Source organism: Acanthochromis polyacanthus, chromosome 17 (genome assembly GCF_021347895.1).
Source record: "Acanthochromis polyacanthus isolate Apoly-LR-REF ecotype Palm Island chromosome 17, KAUST_Apoly_ChrSc, whole genome shotgun sequence".
NCBI classification, from domain to species: domain Eukaryota; kingdom Metazoa; phylum Chordata; class Actinopteri; family Pomacentridae; genus Acanthochromis; species Acanthochromis polyacanthus.
In genome coordinates, this window is record NC_067129.1 from 13,487,542 (window position 1) to 13,509,112 (window position 21,571).

Here is a 21,571-nt window from a genome sequence, read left to right on the forward strand (position 1 = left end):
TCCGTCTGGAGGTCATAGTTTAATCGCCTTTTATTGTCCACCTCACCGGTGCAGTGTTGCTGTTTGGGGATCCGAAGCGGTCCTGAAGCTACATACCAGCCTTAGGACACAAACTAATTAAAATGAACACCGCAGTGCACGCTTTGCCATGAGTCGTGTGAACAGTGGTCTCTAGATTATGGCCTGTTTGGTGCCTGTCGCGGTGATTTCCACCACAACCCTTCCGCATTTTCCTGCTGCTCTCGGGCTGTGACGTGTCGTGCTGACGGCGGCCTCGGAGCTGGAGGAGCAGGGGGCTGTAGCATGACAAGATCTGGCTCCAGACGTCCTGCTTTGCTTTCAGCGGTGCTCCAGAAACAACCCCTAACCCCTCCTTCTCTGCTCCTCTCCGGCCCGCCCAAATAACACAAAATTCCCGACTGAATCCTGCCCGAGTCTGGGGGAACCAGGCGGCCTGGGAAGCCGAGGAGCGGACGGAGGCCATCCTGCAGCATAAATCTGGTACGCGGCTCATTCGTGCTCCGGGGGCGCCCGTTTTCAGAGCTCTGTTTGCATTCGTATTTGTTCGTGGGTCTTTGTTTTTGCATGCATGTGGTATTGTAATTTATTTCTTTATTCTTACTGAGAGGCCGCAAAGGGTTGGGCCTTTTCTTCTCGGGCCCGGGCCTCAATAGAGGCCGTAATTGGTAAATCAGGCCTATCCGGTTAGCTAGCTAACCTGCCCATACAAAGCGCTCCTGTATCCGCCTGTCGTTGTTGGCCTTTTGTTATCGATTCTATCAGTTATTGTGCAGTTTAGCCTTCAACTGAAACGTATTAAATACATTCTCACCGCCAAGGAGTATTTATAGTAAATGTTAAAATTAGCATTCGTCCAGACATAAAGCTAACAAAATGGCGGACGCTGCTGTGGTGAATATTGGTTGTAGAAAAGGTGTGTGTGTTTGTGTGTTTAGCCCTCCTGCTAGCTGGCTACTATAGAGCCGCATCAGTGTGCACCTAACGGAGCATTGCATCTTCATTTTGTGTTTCTTACACCCTCCATGTATGTCGGTGCAGCCAGCTTTTCCTAAACGTATGTTTTGGCCGTGACAGTCGGTCTTTGCATGTGTAATCAGTGCTAACGTTACTCCAGTGGTCAGTTGGAGACATTACCGTGGATCATCTCATCGGGTTTTGTGCTATGTTTAGTCTCGCATGGATGAGCTGCTAAGTTAGTCCGACTACGAGTGCAGGTATTAATGTATAGCTGGTGTCTTTTAGCTCACTGATGCTCTGTTGTGCGCCACATCTCAACACACCGTTGTCATCTTTTTCCACCTGGAGGTGGGGGATGGTACATTCAGTGGAAATTAAATGGCACCCTGGCTGCATCGTTTTCTGTTTACATCTCTGCATCCCCCCTGTGTTTGTTTCACGGAGAGATATTTTTTTGGTCGCTCATCATCTCGCAGTGGCGAAGGTGTTACCAGTTTGGCTGTGAGGATTATTGTGGGGAAATGTGTGATTTTAATTTTGGTGACTGTAAGTAGTGATGCGGATAGCAATTATGCCACTGGTCAATTCATTTGCTGTCCTTTGCCGCAGACAGAAACTAACAGTGTAAAAATCAATTTTCCCAAATGTGTTCTGAGCAATTTAATATTCCCCTTTAAGAAATCACGCATTTTAAATTGCAGTTGTAGCAGGCAATTACCACTGAGGCAAGACTTGTAATTTTTGTTGCAAGCTGAAATTATGCTGTGTGCATGTAAATATATGTGAATAAAACAAATTTAGCCTTCCACAGACAAGAATGCTATGTTTATATCAGGTTCTCAGAAACCTATACAAGCAGTATTTAGTGCAAAAGATTTTTTTTCTGGATAATTACATATTAGGGGTTGACTGATTGATTGGTTTGACCAGTTACCTAATTTGATATTCAACAGTTTTCAGATTATTGATGTGTTTTCTTTTCTTTTTAATTATTTTGAAGATTCTCGATAAATAACCTAAGTTAATTTTAAAGTGTGCTTCTGTGGCTGTCATGCACCGGCTCTCTATCTTGATACCATTCGGCTTCCTCAAGCAATGTCTTGTCAACAATGGTGTCTGATCGGTAAAGCATCACTAATAAATACCTTTCAAAACTGAAGGATAAAGGTTGCAAAATTAGGTTTTCATCAAATATGTGTACAGTCTAAAAAAAAACCAAGAGTTTTAATGAAGTTCACTGTTGAGGTTTATGTTGTTCTAAATTTGGACACCAATATTTTTATTTTTGCTGCCAATGTATTTAAATTCCAAATATTGGTTGTTGTTCTCCTTGAACACTAATAATCTATCATTTCGACCCTGAAAGACCATCTTGGTTGACCCCTAATGTGTCTTAGCATGTTAAGGTCATGCTGCAGTAGTTGTGCAGTTCCAAGCCAGCGGTCTTTCTATCATGTGAGTCACATTATATTGTTAGATTACCAATTCACACCACATTTTTCCTCAACAAGCCTTGGATAGCATGCCTATTATGTCTTTCCAAGGGTGCATCTTGAAAGATATTGCTCCTGTATTGGTTAACACACTGCGTTAGTCACATTTGCGCCTGCATCTTGTGATTCTGCAATGAAATCAAAACGGTTTCACATCACATTAATGACCATGAACACACATTAGTATTGCTTTTGTGGGTGCAGATTGAGATCCAGTTGTATCACGCACAGCATACAAAACAGAACAATGTTTTAAAGATGGATACTAATCTGTGTCATTTTATATGATGCGATTAACATCTGTTGTCTGAGAAAATTGACCAAAATTGATTGGTCCAGTCTGCTGCAATATTTAAGTACCATACTGAGAGACATTGCTTAACATATATGAGCATGTACAAACGGACTGATTGAAATTACTTTTGCGTGTAAGAACATATAATTAATAACTAATCTGTTCATTATTTAAACTACAGGCATTTGCAATGTTTTTCTGTCGAGCTTTGCTTCCAACAGTTTTGACCACCAGAGATCTAAGCTTTTTGTCATTTGCTTTCAGCTCTCCAGTAACAAATGCAGTGCGAGGACAATGGATGAGGATGTCACCAGGCTTGCAATACATTCTGAAGAGCCTAAAATAATATTACACGGATCGGGTAATTAGCCATGCTTATGTTAATGTTTGCACAGAGTATGTTTGTGGGTTGGTGTATGTTCTGATAAATAGAATCGGGGTATTTTAAGAAGCAGGATTGTTTGGATAACCAGATAACTTTTAATATTTAAACGACATAAGTAAATTGTACTAAGGAACGATATGTTACAGCCATTCATGGCAAGTTAATGTTACGGTTGCATGACATCAGTGAGAAAACAGTATTAATGTTTAATGTGCCGTAGAAGTCATTCTCACACACACAACACACTGTGCCTCTTGACGTTATCTGGTTAACTGGGTAATCCTGCTTCTTCCAGATGAGGGTGGTGCCGGCGGGCAGGAGTTTGTTGTGGAGCTTCAAGAGACTGTGTTGGTGTCAGAAGGCGAGGGGGAAGGCATGGCGGTTCACAGGTTTGCCCCAGACGAGCTAGTCATCCAGGATGCTGTTGAGGATGTGGTATCTGAGTATGTGCACTGCGATGAAGATGAAGATGTTGCTGTAGAAACCTGCGTGATGGCTCTGGAGGGCGAGGAGGAAGGTGTTGCCATGGGAGACATCCCTGAAGATGGGCTGGACCCAGAGCAGCAGGAGGATGACCAAGACGGCTGTGGAGATTATCTAATGATATCCTGTAAGTTCACTGCCCTGCACTGCATTCACAGTTAGCAGTTGTTAGCGTCTTGGCTGCATTGGATTGTTTTCCAGTCTGACATGGATTTGAAATGCGGTCGCTCACATCACCTGTAGAAAAATGTTTTAGTCAGATACTGAAAAGGGGTAAATGTTTCCATCTCCCAAAGACTCGTATTTAATCTTTGTCTCCACCTAAATGTAAAGATGCCAGTGAAAGTAAAGGGCGAATTACAATCTGATCTTAGTCCATCCATGATTTGTCATCTCTGTTCTGAAAACGACAGCTAAAGTTACACAGAAACTCACCAGGTAATTTCTGTGCTTTTGTTAGATTTTGTGTAATTAAATAACACTAGCTAAGCTTTGGTGATTGAATTGGTACAGTAGAAAAGTTGTTGTTTTTGGGGCAGTTACCAAACAGCTTTAGGCGTACTGCCTCATCGTTATAGAGCTAATGCAGAAGAGCTGACCATGATTCCTGTGTCGTAAATCTCGTGAATTTAATGCAGATATGAGACACTTTGACGATGTGTACATGGAGCCCTATGCTCTTATATGTGAATCTAAGTATATGGTGTATGTGGTGGGTAGTGGTTACCAGGCAGCAGCTGTATTTTATATTTTGTGTAACACTCACTAATAACTATCAAAATATTCTACTGTAAATGTGCAAATGTTGATCACAATGTCTATTTTAATTGGTGTTTCCTGTGCAGGTTGATATAAAGTACAGTGTCTAATTACAACTCCATTTAATAAAGAAGTGTGGTTGATTGTTGATGGCTTGATACCGATGGACTTGTGACACCTTTTGTCCAGAATATTGACACTGTTTGCTGAAAACACTTCTGTGCATCTACAATTTAAATCTATTTGACAAACTAGAACAATGTAAATTTCAATTATTTAAATCTCATACTACAGTCACATATTTCCCTCAAGCAGCCAGTTTTATTCTGCAGTAATTAACAGCAGTTATGTAGCTCTGACTTGCTCACTGTACTGTGTTACAAAATAAAGTGGTACGTGATTATGAAAGACGCAACGTACCACAGTACTTGTATGAAACACTATTTTCCCTTTATTGTTAGAATTTAATCTGTTCTGAATGTAGTAGGTTTCAGGACAGAGTACACGAATGTGCTTTCAAGAAGACAATTTGAAAATGTACAATTTAACCTCACTTTTAATTTACTGTATTACAGATAGACAAGAACTACTTCTAACGTGTGCTTTAATGATAACAAGTGGTACAAAATGACATAAAAGTTCTATTTTACCATTCAGATAAGCTGGTGTAAAAGCTGAGGACCAGTTACGATCAGTGTCCTTCTAGCATTTACTAGATTTTCTGGCACAATTTGCTCTGTCAGCAGCTCATAGGTGACTGACCCTCCCACACATCTTTAATGAAATGTACCGTGTCCCCCCTTCACTAGTGGACGAAGCTGGTAAAATGGTGTCTGAGGATGGAACCGAGGTGACAGTGGAGGGAGCTGTGGAGGACCAGGAAGTGGAGAAGGATGAGGATGGACAGGAGGTGATCAAGGTGTACATCTTCAAGGCTGATTCTGGAGAGGATGACATGGGTGAGTAGAAGTTTACTTCAGACTACCACTGAACTCATGATTTCCTCAAATTAACCTGTATTGTTTTAACTTCTAAATTGTTTTGACATTCTTCAATATGCTTTAAAAACAACTAAATGCAGGTAAACTTACTCCAGTCTTTTTTACTTGCAGTAGTTTGTGTGACATAAATTACTCAGCAAAATGAATTTGATAATATGTTTGTTACAAAAACAGATGTTATCGCAAATTAATGTTTTCTCTAAGGCAGATTATTATAAAGTTTTGCATTCAGGATCATAAAAACCGTATAAAGTCTTAAATTACATGTTCAGTAGTCATAAATATTGCATCTTGGTGTAGGCCAGGGGTCGGCAACCTTTAACACTCAAAGAGCCATTTCGCCCCGTTTCTCACAGAAAAGAAACCACCGGGAGCCACAAAATCCTTTTGGCATTTAAAATGAAGACAACATTGCATATATCGCTCTTTTACCTCTATGCCCTTGTTAATCAGTCGTGATTAATTAATTACAAAGCCTCTAATTAGATAGATTAATTTTTTTTAATTGTGTCCTTCCACTAATATTTATCTTATTTGGTTAATGTTATTTTTGCTCCTGGACCTCATATGTTACGTAATGTTAGCTGGAAATCAATATTTTGCGAATATCTATTTAACTTGTAAAATCTATTTATCTTAAGCTAATAACTTTTCTCCGGTAAGTTGCTGCACTATTTTCCAAGACGACACTCCTCTGACTCTCTGACCTGCTGCCTGAATGCTGTACGTGAAATCGAGCCGTGTTCTTGTGAGTAACGTGTATTACCCTATCATGCGTACTTTTGACTCAAAGACAAGACGTGTCTTTCTTGGAGTGGAGCTTTAATATACAGGCTTGCCATTCTTGAGTACAAAACGAGGTGAAACTACAGGCGTTGCTTCTCCAGGAGTAAAACAAAAAAAGGCATGAAACGTGTGGGAATCGGAAGCTCCGTGTCGCTACCCGATCCGTCCCGGAAACCCGATTTGTACTGCGCATGTGCGAAAAGTACGTCACTTCCGCTACTCGTTTTTCCATGCATTTTACAGCATTTTAACCTTTAACCCGAAAAAAATTGAATTTCCTGTCAATTACTTAATGATTCAAGAATTATAGGGTTAAGCTAGTAGTAGGAACCTTTAGTAGTGAAACTGGGCGCCATCCTCCTCACTACAGCGATCTGCTTCTGTCAGAGGAATCACTCCGTTAAACTGCGGCCAAGTGAGCCGCTGGGCGTTGCGCGGCTATTCTGCGTAATACCGTAATGTTATCGCAGGCGCTGAGCAGCCAGGCTGACAGACGTCCGCTGCAAATACATGCTGTTATTCAGATTTTGACTTTCAATATCTTCAAATCCTGAGGCGGTGACAAAGATCTCTCACTATGGCCTTGTCAGGGGTCATCCCAGCTACCACCTGCACAGTATCACCTGATTTTACTGTAAAATTTTAGAGAAAATTAATGTCAAAGTATGCTGAAATTTCAGTTGTGTTGATGCATAATGGCTGATTCTCAATTCAATTCAGTTCAATTTAAATTTATTTATATAGCACCAATTACAATTAAAATGTTTCAAGACGCTTTACAAACCCATATGGCCTGAAACCCCCAGAGGAAGCCCTCAGACGACAGTGGCAATGAAAAACTCCTTTTTAACAGGGAGAAACCTTAAGCAGAACCTCTCTCATACGGGCCAGCCCATCTGCCGTTGGCCAGCCGGACGATTGAAATTTCAGCATACTTTGACATTAATTTTCTCTAAAATTTTACAGTAAAATCAGGTGATACTGTGCAGGTGGTAGCTGGGATAACCCCTGACAAGGCCATAGTGAGAGATCTTTGTCACCGCCTCAGGATTTGAAGATATTGAAAGTCAAAATCTGAATAACAGCATGTATTTGCAGCGGACGTCTGTCAGCCTGGCTGCTCAGCGCCTGTGATAACATTACGGTATTACGCAGAATAGCCACGCAACGCCCAGCGGCTCACTTGGCCGCAGTTTAACGGAGTGATTCCTCTGACAGAAGCAGATTGCTGTAGTGAGGAGGATGGCACCCAGTTTTACTACTAAAGGTTCCTACTACTAGCTTAACCCTATAATTCTTGAATCATTAAGTAATTGACAAAAAATTCTTTTTTTTCGGGAGTAGCGGAAGTGACGTAATTTGCGCACATGCGCAGTACAAATCAGGTTTCCAGGACGGATCGGGTAGTGACACTCCGTCTTGTCTCTCTGCATCAACTTTGCGCTCTCATGCAATAGTACCCCAGCAGCACATCCGGTGGAGTGACACGTCAAAACAAGAGCGGTAATTTCACAATAAAATTCTCTATATTAAAATGCATTGAAACGCGCCTGAAAGGCAGAACAATTTATTTTCCAAAGTTACAGGGAGCCACAACAGAGGGCTGAAAGAGCCGCATGCGGCTCCGGAGCCGCGGGTTGCCGACCCCTGGTGTAGGCATGAGTAGATGCAGGTTGAGGACAGTCGGAAGTTATACAATTAAAAACTCTGTGTCAAAATGTTGTGACTGCATTTTGTAAGTGCAGGTGATCTTTTTATGTTGATTTAATCTGTACAAGAAGACTTACAGCAAGCATAGTCACTACTACTGCTTATAGCAGATAGAAAGTTGCATCACATAAGAGATGTGAAGATTTTGGCCAAAACTTCATCAGATTTATTTAGTTAGCTCATCTATTTTGTACCTTTCCTCATCCAAATTGCATACATTTTTTTTACATTTATGTTATTAGGTGAGATTTAATAAATACATCATAATAATTTAACACATATGATCATGAAAATCACATAAATTGCATTTAAATCTAAAATTTAACTTAGTGAACCATTGAGAGACCCTAGAAGGAGTTTGAAATTTGTTTTGATTCTGCAGGAGAGTCTGTTGACATCAGTGATGGGGACACGGAGAGCATGGCGTTGACGGAGTCTTCAGGCCAAACACTCAGAGAGAAGATGGTTTACATGTCCGTCGAGGACTCTCACCACAATCAAGGAAGCCATGGTGAGTCATGTGGAGCCAGCGAGCAGGGATGGCTGTCATAAAAGTGAACGTCACTAGTTTTTTGGTTTTGTACATGTTGGGCTCATCTACAGGTGGGTCCAAGGTGACTGATGAGGTTTATATGGAGGTGGTGGTAGGAGGCGAAGAGCCAGTAACTCACGACCGCTCGTATGACAGCGTGTCTCTAAGCAAGGACTTCATGCCTGTGGCCTGGGCAGCTGCTTATGGTCAGCACCCTTGTCTATTAAATTGCTTTTAAAACAACACTGGAAGCCTGTGCATCACCCACGTCTCTGAGTGTCTTGGCTTTAGCTTGACACGTGCTGGTCTGGTTGATCTTCGTGTTAAAGGCGTTCGGTTGCTCCCGCAGGTGCAGAGGACAGCGAGAGTTGTGAAAACCGGAACGGTGCAGCCTCGGCACTGCTGCACATCGACGAGTCGGACGGGGTTGATGAAATCAATAGACAGCGCAGCAAGAACAAGAGACGGTCAGAGCCTCGACAGGTCCAGACAGGTAAGGATAACTCAGAGGTCAAACCTGCCTTCAAAGGGCAGTTTTGAATGCAAACAGTGAATGCACTTTGTCATGAAACCTTATAAAGAAGCCTTTAGATCATAACTGCTACAGTGTGGCAGTATAGAGCTTAGGATTAGTGGAACGCTGCATTAATGTTGAAAGCTGCCACTGTGTCATTTTCATAATTGACTAGTTGGTAATATTTTAATTCAGTGGATTATTAACAAATGGGATCAGAGTGTTTAGCATTATGGCTAAATGCAGTTTTACCGTATAGTTTGTTGACAAAAGTGGAATCATCTCCTTTGGTCTTTATGGTCTGAGTCAGAGCGTACTCCTCCTACTTCACATCAGCCACATGTCATTCACATTCCTCCAGCCTGATTACATTCTGGTGTTGTGTGTACGTGCACTAAGACACAAACTCCATGAACATACTTGGGCAATAGAGGTTTAATACAGATCAATCATTTGTTTTGCACATCAGTTTGAGATTAACATTTTCTAGTAGTTAATATTAAACAGTACATTTTTTTTTACTTTGTTTCCTCACTGATGATCTACAACTAGTTTATTCTGTGGATTAGGGCTGACCGACATGGGGAAAACATTTAATCTCGCTTTTCCTTACAATTATTGTGATTGCTCAATATTCACTGAATAAACAGATAAATATATTTAAATCATGTGATGGAGCATTATTAAATGACACGGCATCAAAAGTGTGGACAGAATGAATTTGGAGAACCTCTGAGCCAACAGTTTAAACCCATCTGCTGCACAAAAACATATCCTAAATTGCAGCCTATGTGATTTGCTAATTGCATTGTTTCAAATTGCAATTTCAGTTTGAAATGGATAGGGTTTTCCCTACTACTGCTGATCAAACTGAATGTTTAGATTATGGGAAACCTGTGTTTTACTGTCAGCTTTAAATGCAAGACGTCTGTCTGTGAGACTGTCTAAGCACAAAAAGTGAGTCTGTTTCTTTCTGATTTGTGGCTGTGAGTTACCTGTAGCTCAAACTTGTGTCCTTTACATACATTTATTGTGCTCTCTTGTTTGAATAACTGTTCAGCTGTTGGACCTGTGGACAAGTAGTTTATAACTTTGCTACATTTTAGGCTTCTACAAGAGTTTGTTCAGTTTCATACAAAAGTATCATCTGCAAGGTGAAGCAAAAAGAAAACTCTGCCCTGAACATGTACTTTGTAACATCACGATGCTAGAACTCTAGAGCTAATAAACTGAACCATTTTTAAATTGAAGTAAAATATATTTGCTCTGTTTCTAGTTTGGAGGCCTTCTGCACTTGTTTAATTTTGTGTTGCTGCACTGATAAATTGTCCTAGTAATTGTTTCTGCAGCTTTGTTCATTTTATGTAAGTCCTGATTCCTGGTGGTATTAATGATGTTCAGAAAGCCTAAGTTACACACGTCATTGATATGAATGATAGCACAATGTTTCACCAATATACCTAAAGGTACTTTCCACCTTTTTTTTTTTAATAAAATTGTTCAGTTTAACTAAAAAGCTAAAATGACAAAGTTAATGTTTACTTGACAGAACGAAAGACTCCTGTGTAGTCATTTCCTTCTCCTTCTTTTCATTTTTGTCTCCAGCCATCATCATCGGTCCGTATGGTCAGCCGCTGACAGTTTACCCCTGTATGCTTTGTGGTAAAAAGTTCAAGTCGCGAGGCTTTCTGAAGCGCCACACTAAGAATCACCACCAGGATGTTCTGACCAGGAAGAAGTACCAATGTACGGACTGTGAGTTCACCACCAACAAGAAAGCCAGCCTCCACAACCACATGGAGGTGCACGCTCTGAGCAGCAAGGCCCCTTTTGAGTGTGAAATGTGTGGCAAGGAGTTCCACCAGCAGGCGGCGCTGTTCTCTCACAGACTGCAGCATCACCACCGGGAGCCCAAGAACCAGCCGCCTCCACCGCCCACCAAGATGCATAAATGCAAGTTCTGTGACTATGAAACTGCTGAGCAAGGACTGCTCAATCGACACTTGTTGGCCGTTCACAGTAAGAGCTTCCCCCACATCTGTGTGGAATGTGGAAAAGGCTTTCGACATCCCTCAGAGCTGAAGAAACACATGCGCACACACACTGGCGAGAAACCTTACTCCTGCCTGTACTGCGATTACAAGTCGGCCGATTCCTCTAATCTGAAAACGCACATCAAGACTAAGCATAGCAAAGAGATGCCATACAAATGTGAGCGCTGTTTTCAGACCTTTGCGGAGGAGGAGGAGCTAATGCAGCACGGACTAACACACGAGGAGAATAAGACCCACCATTGTGCCCACTGTGATCACAAAAGTTCCAACTCCAGTGACCTAAAGCGCCATATCATATCTGTTCATACCAAGGACTATCCACACAAATGTGCTGTGTGTGGGAAAGGCTTCCACCGGCCGTCTGAACTAAAGAAGCACTCGGTAGCCCACCGCACTAAGAAACTCCATCAGTGCCGGCACTGCAACTTTAAAATTGCAGATCCTTTTGTTCTCAGTCGCCACATCTTGTCTGTCCACACAAAGGAGCAGCAGGCCTCACCTGAAAAGAGTGAGACTAAGAGGACAGAGACACACACTCCTGTTGCAGCACCTAAAAAGTCTGCAGCTAGCGGGTCGAGCGCCTCGGGTCCACCAGCTCGAGTCAGTGCAGCCAGCTTAGCCAGCAGTGTGACTGTAGTTATTGGCAAAGGACAAAAAGAGAGGAGAATTTACCAGTGCCAGTACTGCGACTACAGCACCGGGGACGCGTCGGGTTTCAAGCGGCACGTGATTTCCATTCACACAAAAGACTACCCGCACCGCTGCGAGATCTGTTCGAAAGGCTTCCGGCGACCCTCGGAGAAGAACCAGCATATCATGCGCCACCACAAGGACGTGGTGCAGGCAGAGTGACTCTGACCGAGCCAAATACTGTGCCACAACAAAGAACAATGTTGAAACATCCATCGCACCCCAATCACTGCACCCTCAGCACCACACCGGTCACATTGAAACAGCGTGGTGTGTGCTGCACTTAGTCCATTCTGTTGTGTTGCTCTTTTTGATCCCCAGCCTAACGTTTGTTCAGAAATGTAAACACGTGTACATAACATTAATGCTGTCAGAGTTAGCAACCGAGCCCCTCCGTAGACTTGCACTTTTAACTGCATGTCCCTTGCTGGTGACAGTGTGCATGGCAGATTGTGCAGACGTCTCTTTGTAGATACACATTTTTTCTTTTTAATTTTGCAGGTAGCAATCAGTTCTCAATCACGATGGTCCTAATTATTTGTCTTAAAGCTGAAGTGTAATTTTCAATAATGTTTGCGTCATTTTGTTAAGATGTACTTAACACAGCAGTATGGATTAGCAACCTGTTCCCAGTAGCACTTGGTAAAATCTTGTGTCTGAGTGTGTGTGTGTGAGAGAGAGAGAGAGTGTGAGTGGGAATGTGAGGGACAAAAAAAGCAACTGTTGTGCTTCCTGGTACTCTGACCCCCACCACTCTGTAACATAATGCTTTTTGTTGTGTTAAGGAAACACAACGCTGACTGTGTGTGGAGAAAAGAAGCAGTTACACGTATGCACATAAATCGTGACACGATCATTACCACATCGCTTGATTATCACATGTCCAATATTTCTGTTTGAAGTCAGTAAGTGTACTGTAAGTTATTCAGAATAAGTGCCCAAAAGAGAAGAGATGAAGTCCTGACTGACAGTATTTAACTCATTAATGCTACCTGGGGAGTGAAATCCCATGAATTTGAAACAGCAGCTTCCGTGTGAGAAAGACAATGTTGCCTCTTCACGTACGTTTTTGACGTTTTAACCATGATGAGCTGTTCATACAGATTTTTTTTTAACACATCTATGAATTCACATATCGGTTAAATCAGAGAAGAAACATCATCTACAAGCACCAGTATGGTATCAATATTAGGCTGGGTTAAAAAAAATACAGACTTAACATCAGTGTCCCAATATAACTGTCATCTAAATGGGAATCGAACAGTATATCCGATGCTGCTGTTATGATACTATGGACTAAACACTTTGTTTTCGCCAACACAGATGTACTTTTGCCAGTAGAAAGGGAAAATGTATATCTTTTTAGATGCAACTTCAGACGACAGGTGCTGGTGGTGTACATGTACTTTGGCTTTTTACATTTTTTTTGTTATCACCTGTGATTATTTCTGTTTTTATATTTATTTCATTTACAAGTTGTTGTATAGGTAAGTGTAACTAGACTTCTATGGGACGTAAATTATTGTTTTGTATACAAATCTGTACAAAGCGTGTAGATGTAAACACTTGATAAAAAGGAAATCTCAACTGTGTTGTTATGGATGTACTTCAACGTATTTGTTAAAAAAGATAATAAAGCAAAGTATTTTAGCCATTTGTTTTATTTGCGAAGACGGCTCTCAGTTACAGCTGCAGGCAGATGATAGCACAGTGCTGAAACCCGGCTGTACATCGTTAAGAGCTATCCTTAACATTTAAAAGAGCAGAATTCAACCGAAATGTTTCAGTTTGTAGCAGTGAAGTAGAAAGATGTAGAATTTTCACCACAAATGTTAAGGTCCACAGAAAACATCTCTGACAGGACAAGCAGGACAGAAAATTATTCAGCTGGGCACTCCTCTGTGGAAGAAGAAACAGAAGGTGATGAGTGCCTTATGTCACTCACAATCACTGATTATTTTACGCAGAACTTGGTTTCAAAAGTACCATTTTTAGGAAGGTAAGCGATATTTTCAGGCAGGACGCCAGATTCCAGAGAGAACTGCCTGAACTTCTCCCGCAGCTCAGGGCTGAGGTCAACTCCACGTCCTGTGAAACCACATATCAAGTCACGTCAAAGTCAGCTTTATTGTCAATTCTTCTAATCTGTACATGACGTACCAAGAATCGAAATTACGTTACTCTCTGTTCGTGCAACAGTAGACGTTAAATAAACACAGAGAAGGTTCTGAGATTTAAAAAAAAGTATAAATTAAGAAATGTAATGTCCAAAATAAGATATATAAAGGCAAAAACTACTTAAGAACTAGAGAGCAAAAAACGGGTAAACTTAGAACAAGGAAGGAGAACTAGAACCAAGCAAGAACTAAGAAAAGCAGAACTGAGTGAAATGTAAACACGACCATGAGATAAAGATGCAGTCTGCGTAAAAGCACTGAAATTATTGGATGGAGTGTGGCATAATGGCTAAATGCGACTTTACCGTATAGTTTGTTGACAACGGTGGAATCATCTCCCTTGGTCTTGATGGTCTGAGTCAGAACGTACTCGTCGTACTTCACATCAACCACCCGCATGTCATTCACATTCCCCCAGCCTGACGAAGAGAACAGCAGAAGTAGTATCGATGGTTCAGCTGTGCGTACGTGTGCGTGTGTTACATGTGTGTGGCTGCACTTACGTTGGCTTGTGTACTTGAACTTGCCAGGCGTGTTGGTCTTCGTGGCCAGGTTGTTCATCCGCCAACATGAGCCGTCAGAGCTGCATCGAAACAGGATGAGTTTTTAAAGCATTTTATTCGGGTTAGAGCATCTTTCCTAACCTGCCTGCCGTCTCACACTCACTTGAGGCTGGAGTACGATATGTCCATGTCCCCGTCAGCAGTTGGGGTGAGCATAGCCGTGCCCATCTTCATGCTGCCTTTGCGACTGACAAACCACTGGGCGTTAGTGGCAAATCCAATCAGGTACCATTTTCCTGAAATCTGTGGACACACACAAAACAGAAAAAAAAGAATCACAGAAATTACACAAAGAAGACATAGTATCTGTCGATATAACAATCGCTGTGACGTGCATTTGAAAAAAAGTGTATGGAAGACTGTGGGGAAAGCAAATAAATTAGCTTTATAGATGAATAAATGCATATTAATTAAAATACTATTGCATTTTATTTGTTTTAAGAAGGCTCAAGTCTGTCCAGGGCATTGAGCTGCAGTATTTTTGATGCATTCCCTAAATCTATAACTGGATAAAAAAATATTTTGATGCCAAACATTAATAATAATGTATGTTGCATCTCTCGTGCGTAATCTGCTTTTGAATGCATTTGGAGGTTGTATCTGTTTGTTTTACATGAGTGGTGGAGTTCCACACTGACAGTAGGATGTGTGATTTATAGTTGATGTGCTTACGGCAATGTAGAATGACTTTCAATTCCAAATAATGTACATAGAGTGTGTTTGCTGTTGTTTAATATGCACTAAAGGCTGTTGCAATACCACACAGACCTTCTCATAGTACCAAGATTATATCAGGAAGCCACTTTCTTTCAATCCCACATTATAGCAGAAAGTCTCCACTAAAATACAGAACAAACACTGAACTGTGCATGTTATGTCCATGCAGAAATCACGCAGGAATACTGCTTCTGTTGAATCTACTCTGAGATGTACGTCGCTCTGGATAAAAGCATCTGCTAAATGAAATTGTAGAATTGTAGAAATCAGCTATAGAACACCAATTATAAGCAAAATGTCTGATATGTATGTCATTAAATAACGTGTTTTAACAAATTACTAGCCTTTAAAAGCATGGTCAGTAGTCTTTTATCTTTAACTCCACTTGATGCTCAAGCAGTAGCCAACTTAGCTGGATTTACAACATTCTGATCAATTAAAAGAAATTAATCCAGCTGCCATAAATCTATATACTGACTAGGATAAGAGTTATAGCACCTGTCGTGTCTCTTACCCCTTGTAAATTGAAGTCTGCTGGAGGAATGACCTCAGAAGAAACAGCCAGGGAGCAGAGCACAGCTCCCAGCAGGGTCAGCAGTGAAGTCATCGCCACTGAGGAGCACAGTCGGTGCAGAAAACGTAGATGAAGATCCGAAAATCTGTTGCTGAAGTTCTGCTTGACGGCCCCTTTATATAGCGGAGAGTGGGGCTACCTTTCCCCTCCCACACACACACACAAATCCTCAGAACTGGGATGAGTTCAAACACGTGAAGCTCCACACAAACACATGCACAGTTTCACAGCCACAAGGTTGAGCCCTGCCAGCGCAGATTCAATCAACCGTGACAGCAGGCAGGAGAAACATGCAAAGAAACTGCATGACCTGAATAACAAGTGAGCACAGATTATATCCTGTCTGTCACAAACTTGGAGCCCAGCTAATGTGTTCTCACTGAAATGATCATGTAGCTTCCTGTTTTTGTGCGTAAGCTTTGAAAGAAAAAAAAAACAACAGTACCCAAAATTAGTAAACAAGGCAGCGGCTGGGCTCCAGTGCTTTCTGTGGGAGACACCACAGAATCAAAATCAGCCGTCAGCAGTTGCAGCAGTAAAGCACAGACACAACACAAATGCCCCTGCTAATCGTACCTCACCATGTGATGAATGGGAAACTATAGTGTCTCTTTATAGGCTTAAAGTTTGTAAATAATTGCCTCCAAATTGCATGAACTACCTTCATGAATGGAAATAGCGTAAATAAGAGAACTGCCAACACATTCAGTTTAAAAATTTATTCCAAAGTTGACCCATAAACAGTCTCGCCTCAAGTGACTGTTCTGGTACATTTGATTGTATCACAGCATCATCAGCAGCAGGTTGAGTAACGCAGTAGCTGCTGTAATCATGCTTTTTGTCAAATGAAAGAATGGACTGTAATTTTATTTCATCTGCTGATAAACGTCGTGATCAAAAGCACCGGAACAGTCACTTAATGGAGCTGGAAGTTGACATGTTAAACTTTTTGTCATATTCCGTTAATGATTCCTGAGTAGCTTTTGCAGTGTGTCAGGGAGTAATCTCCTGCACTGCCATTAGGGAATACACTTGAAGGGGTGTACAAACTTCTTCCATTTCTCCATGGTACAGGTCTAACACCTTCATACCCACTGCAGGGATTTTCATTAATGGACAGGAGTCAGAGGTAACTCTACACAGCTACACTATCCCATACGTGATAAACTGTGATAAACTTTGTGTTCTAACTTTTTCCTTTTGCAGCAAGCATTAAGGTTTTCATCAGTCTGCGCTACAGTAGCTCTTCTGTTTAATCAGATGGCTCAGTGTTCACTCTCTACACATATCAGTGAGCCTTGTACACTCATGATCTTGTCTCCAGTTTCCCTGCTTGGCTCTCCTTGAACCACTTATCTGTACTTACCACTGCATACCAGGAACGCCCAACCAGACCTGCCATTTAGGAGACCTGCTCTGAGCCAGTTTTCTAGACATCACAATTTGGCCAATGTCAAAGTCGCTCAGGTATGCTGCCCAATTTTCCTGTTTCCTCCAAAAACATGTATGTGTTGCTATGGTATAGCTTCGTAGTTAGCTGGCGACTTGTTTTGCTCATCTTTTTTTTTTACATAATGGCAGACAAAGATCCAGGGGGACCCAGCCGTAAAAGACAACTTCACGAGTGCTACGCAAGTTTCTGGAGGGGGGCGTTTCTTCGTTAATGTTAAGAGGAGGGAGGTTAGAGGGGGTGAGGGAGAGGTTGTATGTGCGCATGCTCATGCGACGTTCATAGTCGTAGGAAATTAATCTCCTCTAATGCCTTTAAAGCAGAGATTCCTCCTAACTCAGACTTAATGTAAAAAAAAAAGTTGTCTTTGCTGTCACAATTATAGTGTGACAGATTTAGCTTGAGCTATTTATTATAGCTCAGCATACAGAAGAAGTATTGTATGAACTGCCCTTCTACTGACTGAATATTTTGTTAGCAGCCCATTGAGCAAAGCAGACACAGTGTCATATCGAAGCCATCCAGTTCTCTCCTGTTCCCCTGTGTTGCTTTGGTCTTGTTCACACCTAACACTGACAGGTGAGCTGGGTGATCTGATCAGGCATGAATTTTCCCTGGATGCATTCACTCAGATCTCATTTAGAGCTGCATATGGCCACATTCTTTGAGCAGTTTGAGCACAAATGCGTCCTGGACCACATTGAAGGACCACCTACTCACTGACATGCTTCCCACCAGTGAAAAACAAAAATGCACTTGGCAGAGTCATGAAGCGGGTTGAGTACCAGCAGCTACTATTAACCATTCATTTTGCAGAAGCCTGGAGTAAAAATAGAGCACTTTAAAGACCTACACTGATGGAAACTGAGCCACATATTGTTTTTTTTATATGCTATAAGACATATAAGCAGTAATAAACACCTCTTTAATAGGGACACTAACTTTGCAGATCTGCACATTGTAAAGAAGCCAGTGTGGAGTAACATCTTAGCTATTTTAAGGCAGGAAGGGATCATTCTAATAGAAAAAAAAGACTTCTAAATATGTAACTTTGATATACAGAGATGAGTTTCAGGGTTTAAACCAATGACTGGAGAATGACAGTAATTGTGACTGTGTAGCTTATGTGCATAATCATGGGTCAGGTCGTATCAGAACCGCTCATGGTGGGATTCTCCTGTCATTTACCACCACTCTGTTACAGCTACTTGTGTGATAGTAACGCTAAGGTCTCCAAGTCCCTCCTGTGCCTCAGTTTCTCTCCTCCTCCATCCTGCCTGCTGTCCAACTTCAATCTGCTCCGCTTCACCAGCCATGCCAGCTCTCCCTGCTTGCCACTCCAATCTGCAGCTCTGTCTTCTTCCCTGTCATCCATGCAGCCATCCCTTCCTCCATCATCTGTATTCTCCTCCACTCGTTCAGCCTTAACCTCTCACCCACTCTATCATCCAGTCTGAGTCTTCATTTGGGTCCAAATGTGTGAATCTACTGAATCTGGTTTATCTGGATGAATTCCACCCCGTGCTTTGAGTAAAGTACACGTAAATTTAATAGCTTCGTTTACCTAATACACACAACCTTACACAACTAATAACTTATAAAAACTGAGTAATATTAACCCTACCAATATCAAGCAACTACCATATTGTTCCCAGTAATAACTTCATAACCCAGTTGTATTTTTTTTTGTCTAAAGAGGTGGCTTACTCTTGATAGAAATCAGCAAAATTACTCCTTCACACCCACATGATCATAGTAAGCATATCTTTGTGAAGTAGCATCGAGGTTATCAAACCTCTGGAATTGATGATAATCAGCTAATCTAACACGAAGGTCAATAAGACACAACCTGAACAGCTGAACCGTCAACATAACGCAACACTTACAGAATGATCCAGCATAACAGAACATGCTCAACAATTTGCTGAACGTATCCCTGACACTTTCACTCACAATGTAACAATAGGAAGCTGTTCCTGTGCTTATTTGTTTAAAATAATTACCAGTATGACTAATTCAACATTGCTTATGTCTCAGACACAGGAGGACAGCTTATCAGGAGTAAAATATTTTTCCTGAGGATTACGTGTGTCAGTTATAAAGTATGATGATAATAAGCGGATGCCCCGTCTGAATGCCAACAAACCATGATTCACATTCAGAAGATGGACACCCATTACAGCCAACAATGTTACAATGACAGATGGAATGAACAACAGACTGCATCTGACTTTAATGCACTTACAGCTTTACCAGTCAGGCTATTACATGACTTCTGCCTCAAGGTGGCACCTGTCAGTAGTCTTGCCTGTTTTTGGGAGCATGACTTGTCTAAAAATTTACACTGACACTAGTGATAATAATCATAATAATAATTTTATTTATATAGCACCCTTAAGAACAGCTTTGACAAGGTGCTTTGACAGTCAATACATGCAAAAACAGATAATCAAGCAAGGCGTAAGGAGACAAGGCAGAGCAGTCAATTAAAATAAATAGTAAAAATGACAATAAATTGAATGAATAATTAGCTAGATTAGCATGCATATCAAAGGAAGTAGTCAATTTAGAAATCAAAGAAAGTTAAAAGTTAGAAATTAAAAATTACAAAACAAATGTGAGAATTAAAGAATTAGAGACATCACACCAAAGAACTAGGAGGGTAAAATTAAAATTAAACAAGAGAGGACATACAAAATAAAGAGGACATAATACAGAATAAAACATTAAAGGTAATTAAAGATAAAAACAAACTTCATGTAAAAGTGGGTTTTCAGAGGGGCTTTAAAAGAAGTTACTGACTCTGCAACCTTTATCTCCTCAGGCAGGTCGCTCCAAAGTCTAGGGTCCTGATGGAGAAAACTCGGTCAACTTTAGATTTAAGCCTCAACTTTGGAAAAAACAGAAGGGATCCACCAGAGGGTCTGAGGTTGCAAGGAGGCTCATAATGGCTCAACAGATTGCAAATGTAGCTTGGGGTGAGGCCCTGGCAAGCTTTAAAAGTGATCAGCAAAATCTTCAAATCAATTCTAAAACGAGGAAAAGGGAGTCAGTGAAGGGAAACCAAGACAGGTGTGATGTCGTCTGTTAAAATCGGTAAGAAGCCTAGCTGCTTTGGACAAGTTGGAGGTGACCGAGGAGCTTTGCAGGAATGCCAGAAAGGAAGAAGTTACAATAATCGAGACAGGAAAAGATGAGTGTATGTACAAATGTTTCCAGGTCTGGGTGTGAGAGCATCAGCTTAATCTTGGAGATTGTTCCAGCGAGCAAAACTGAGGTCTGGGTTAAATAAAAGGCCTCAGTTTATGACAACAAGCTTTACATTGGTGGATAATGGACAAAGGTTGTTGGAGGTGAGACTGTTGTGTAGGTTTGGAGGGTTGAAATGTAACATTTCATATTTTGATTTGTTTAGCTGAAGAAAATTTTGAGCCATCCAACGGTTAATGTCACTGAGACAGTTAGAAAGCTTGATAAAGTATTAGGCGTGACTAGTCCATCACTGTGGGAAAATAAATCCACAGAGTGGCCAGTTGGTGGCACCAGAGGAAAGTCTATTCATACTGACTCTGAATCTGTTAGCAACCAAGTTTGATGCCAAATTAACATTTTGGCTGAGTGTTTTAAATGGAAGAAAATGTATTGATTTAAACAGCTGGATCGATTTGCTCCACCCAAGATGTGCATTATGAGAAGTGATAATGGTAAACAGTGGGAAGTGTGGAGTGAAACTGGAGTCTAGACATTACAGGAGAGTGCACACACTGTTCAACCTTCCATTAGCATTATGCTGTGGGAGGGGGAATGAAGATTTTATCATTACAGTACACTGCAGTGGGCAGGATTTAAATAAATAATCTCTGTAGCTGATTATTTACAGAAACAATCCTTGCATGTGTTTAAATTTGTAGGTTTGGACAGTGTAAAAAGGAAAACCACAGGCACTGTGAGAAAGCAATGAGTAAACACCATTAGACTGAAAAATCAATAACACAGGGCATTGCAGAGAAGAATATGAAGTGAATCCAGGAAAAAAGATTGCAACAGTTCAGTAAAGACAACTGAAGCTGCTCCAGATATCTGACTGTACACCCACCACTGACTCACAGCCTGGGTCAGGTTCTGATACTCTATTTGTCAATCATTTTTTTGTTTTGTTGAATGAAGTCTCTAAAATGAAGAGTAGGATGCGTCATCCAACTAGCGTGGTGTTCTCCAAACATGAAGAACTCAGAATATCTGCGCTAACCATGACATACAACATATTTTAACATGTTAAAGTGCTAAATGTCACATGCCACACATAGCTGGAGGGCTGTGGAGGCACAGCTGAGCCTGACGGGATGAAAGTGACCACTGTATGGAGGATTTTCTCTTTTAGTAATTTATGGCTCAACCATGAGGCGGATC

The 21,571-nt window shown here is 41.2% G+C and overlaps 2 protein-coding genes across 6 annotated transcripts in view; one reads left to right on the forward strand and one right to left on the reverse strand.

Annotated features, from left to right (window-relative positions):
* On the forward strand, positions 1-13,330 carry LOC110948826 (zinc finger Y-chromosomal protein 1). Of its 5 annotated transcripts, none has more exons than XM_022190553.2 (8): positions 1-501; positions 3,031-3,127; positions 3,447-3,761; positions 5,203-5,352; positions 8,273-8,401; positions 8,494-8,628; positions 8,772-8,915; positions 10,542-13,330. In XM_022190553.2, exons 2-8 carry the CDS (start codon positions 3,061-3,063, stop codon positions 11,840-11,842), a joined length of 2,241 nt encoding a protein of 746 aa, XP_022046245.1. In that variant the 5' UTR covers positions 1-501; positions 3,031-3,060; the 3' UTR covers positions 11,843-13,330. The 5 variants fall into 5 exon arrangements, with proteins under 5 accessions (XP_022046245.1, XP_051793196.1, XP_051793198.1 ...); XM_051937236.1 differs by lacking the exon at positions 1-501 and adding an exon at positions 941-1,524; XM_051937238.1 differs by lacking the exon at positions 1-501 and adding an exon at positions 941-1,235.
* Positions 13,324-21,571, reverse strand: part of LOC110948828 (palmitoyltransferase ZDHHC23-A-like) — a 14,994-nt gene continuing 6,746 nt past the window's right edge. Inside the window, exons 5-9 of the mRNA XM_051937239.1 lie at positions 14,524-14,663; positions 14,361-14,440; positions 14,163-14,276; positions 13,667-13,768; positions 13,324-13,579 (exon numbers count right to left, since the gene is read on the reverse strand). Coding sequence (XP_051793199.1) covers positions 13,560-13,579; positions 13,667-13,768; positions 14,163-14,276; positions 14,361-14,440; positions 14,524-14,663 — 456 coding nt within the window. The 3' untranslated portion in view covers positions 13,324-13,559. The remainder of the gene's footprint in view (positions 13,580-13,666; positions 13,769-14,162; positions 14,277-14,360; positions 14,441-14,523; positions 14,664-21,571) is intronic.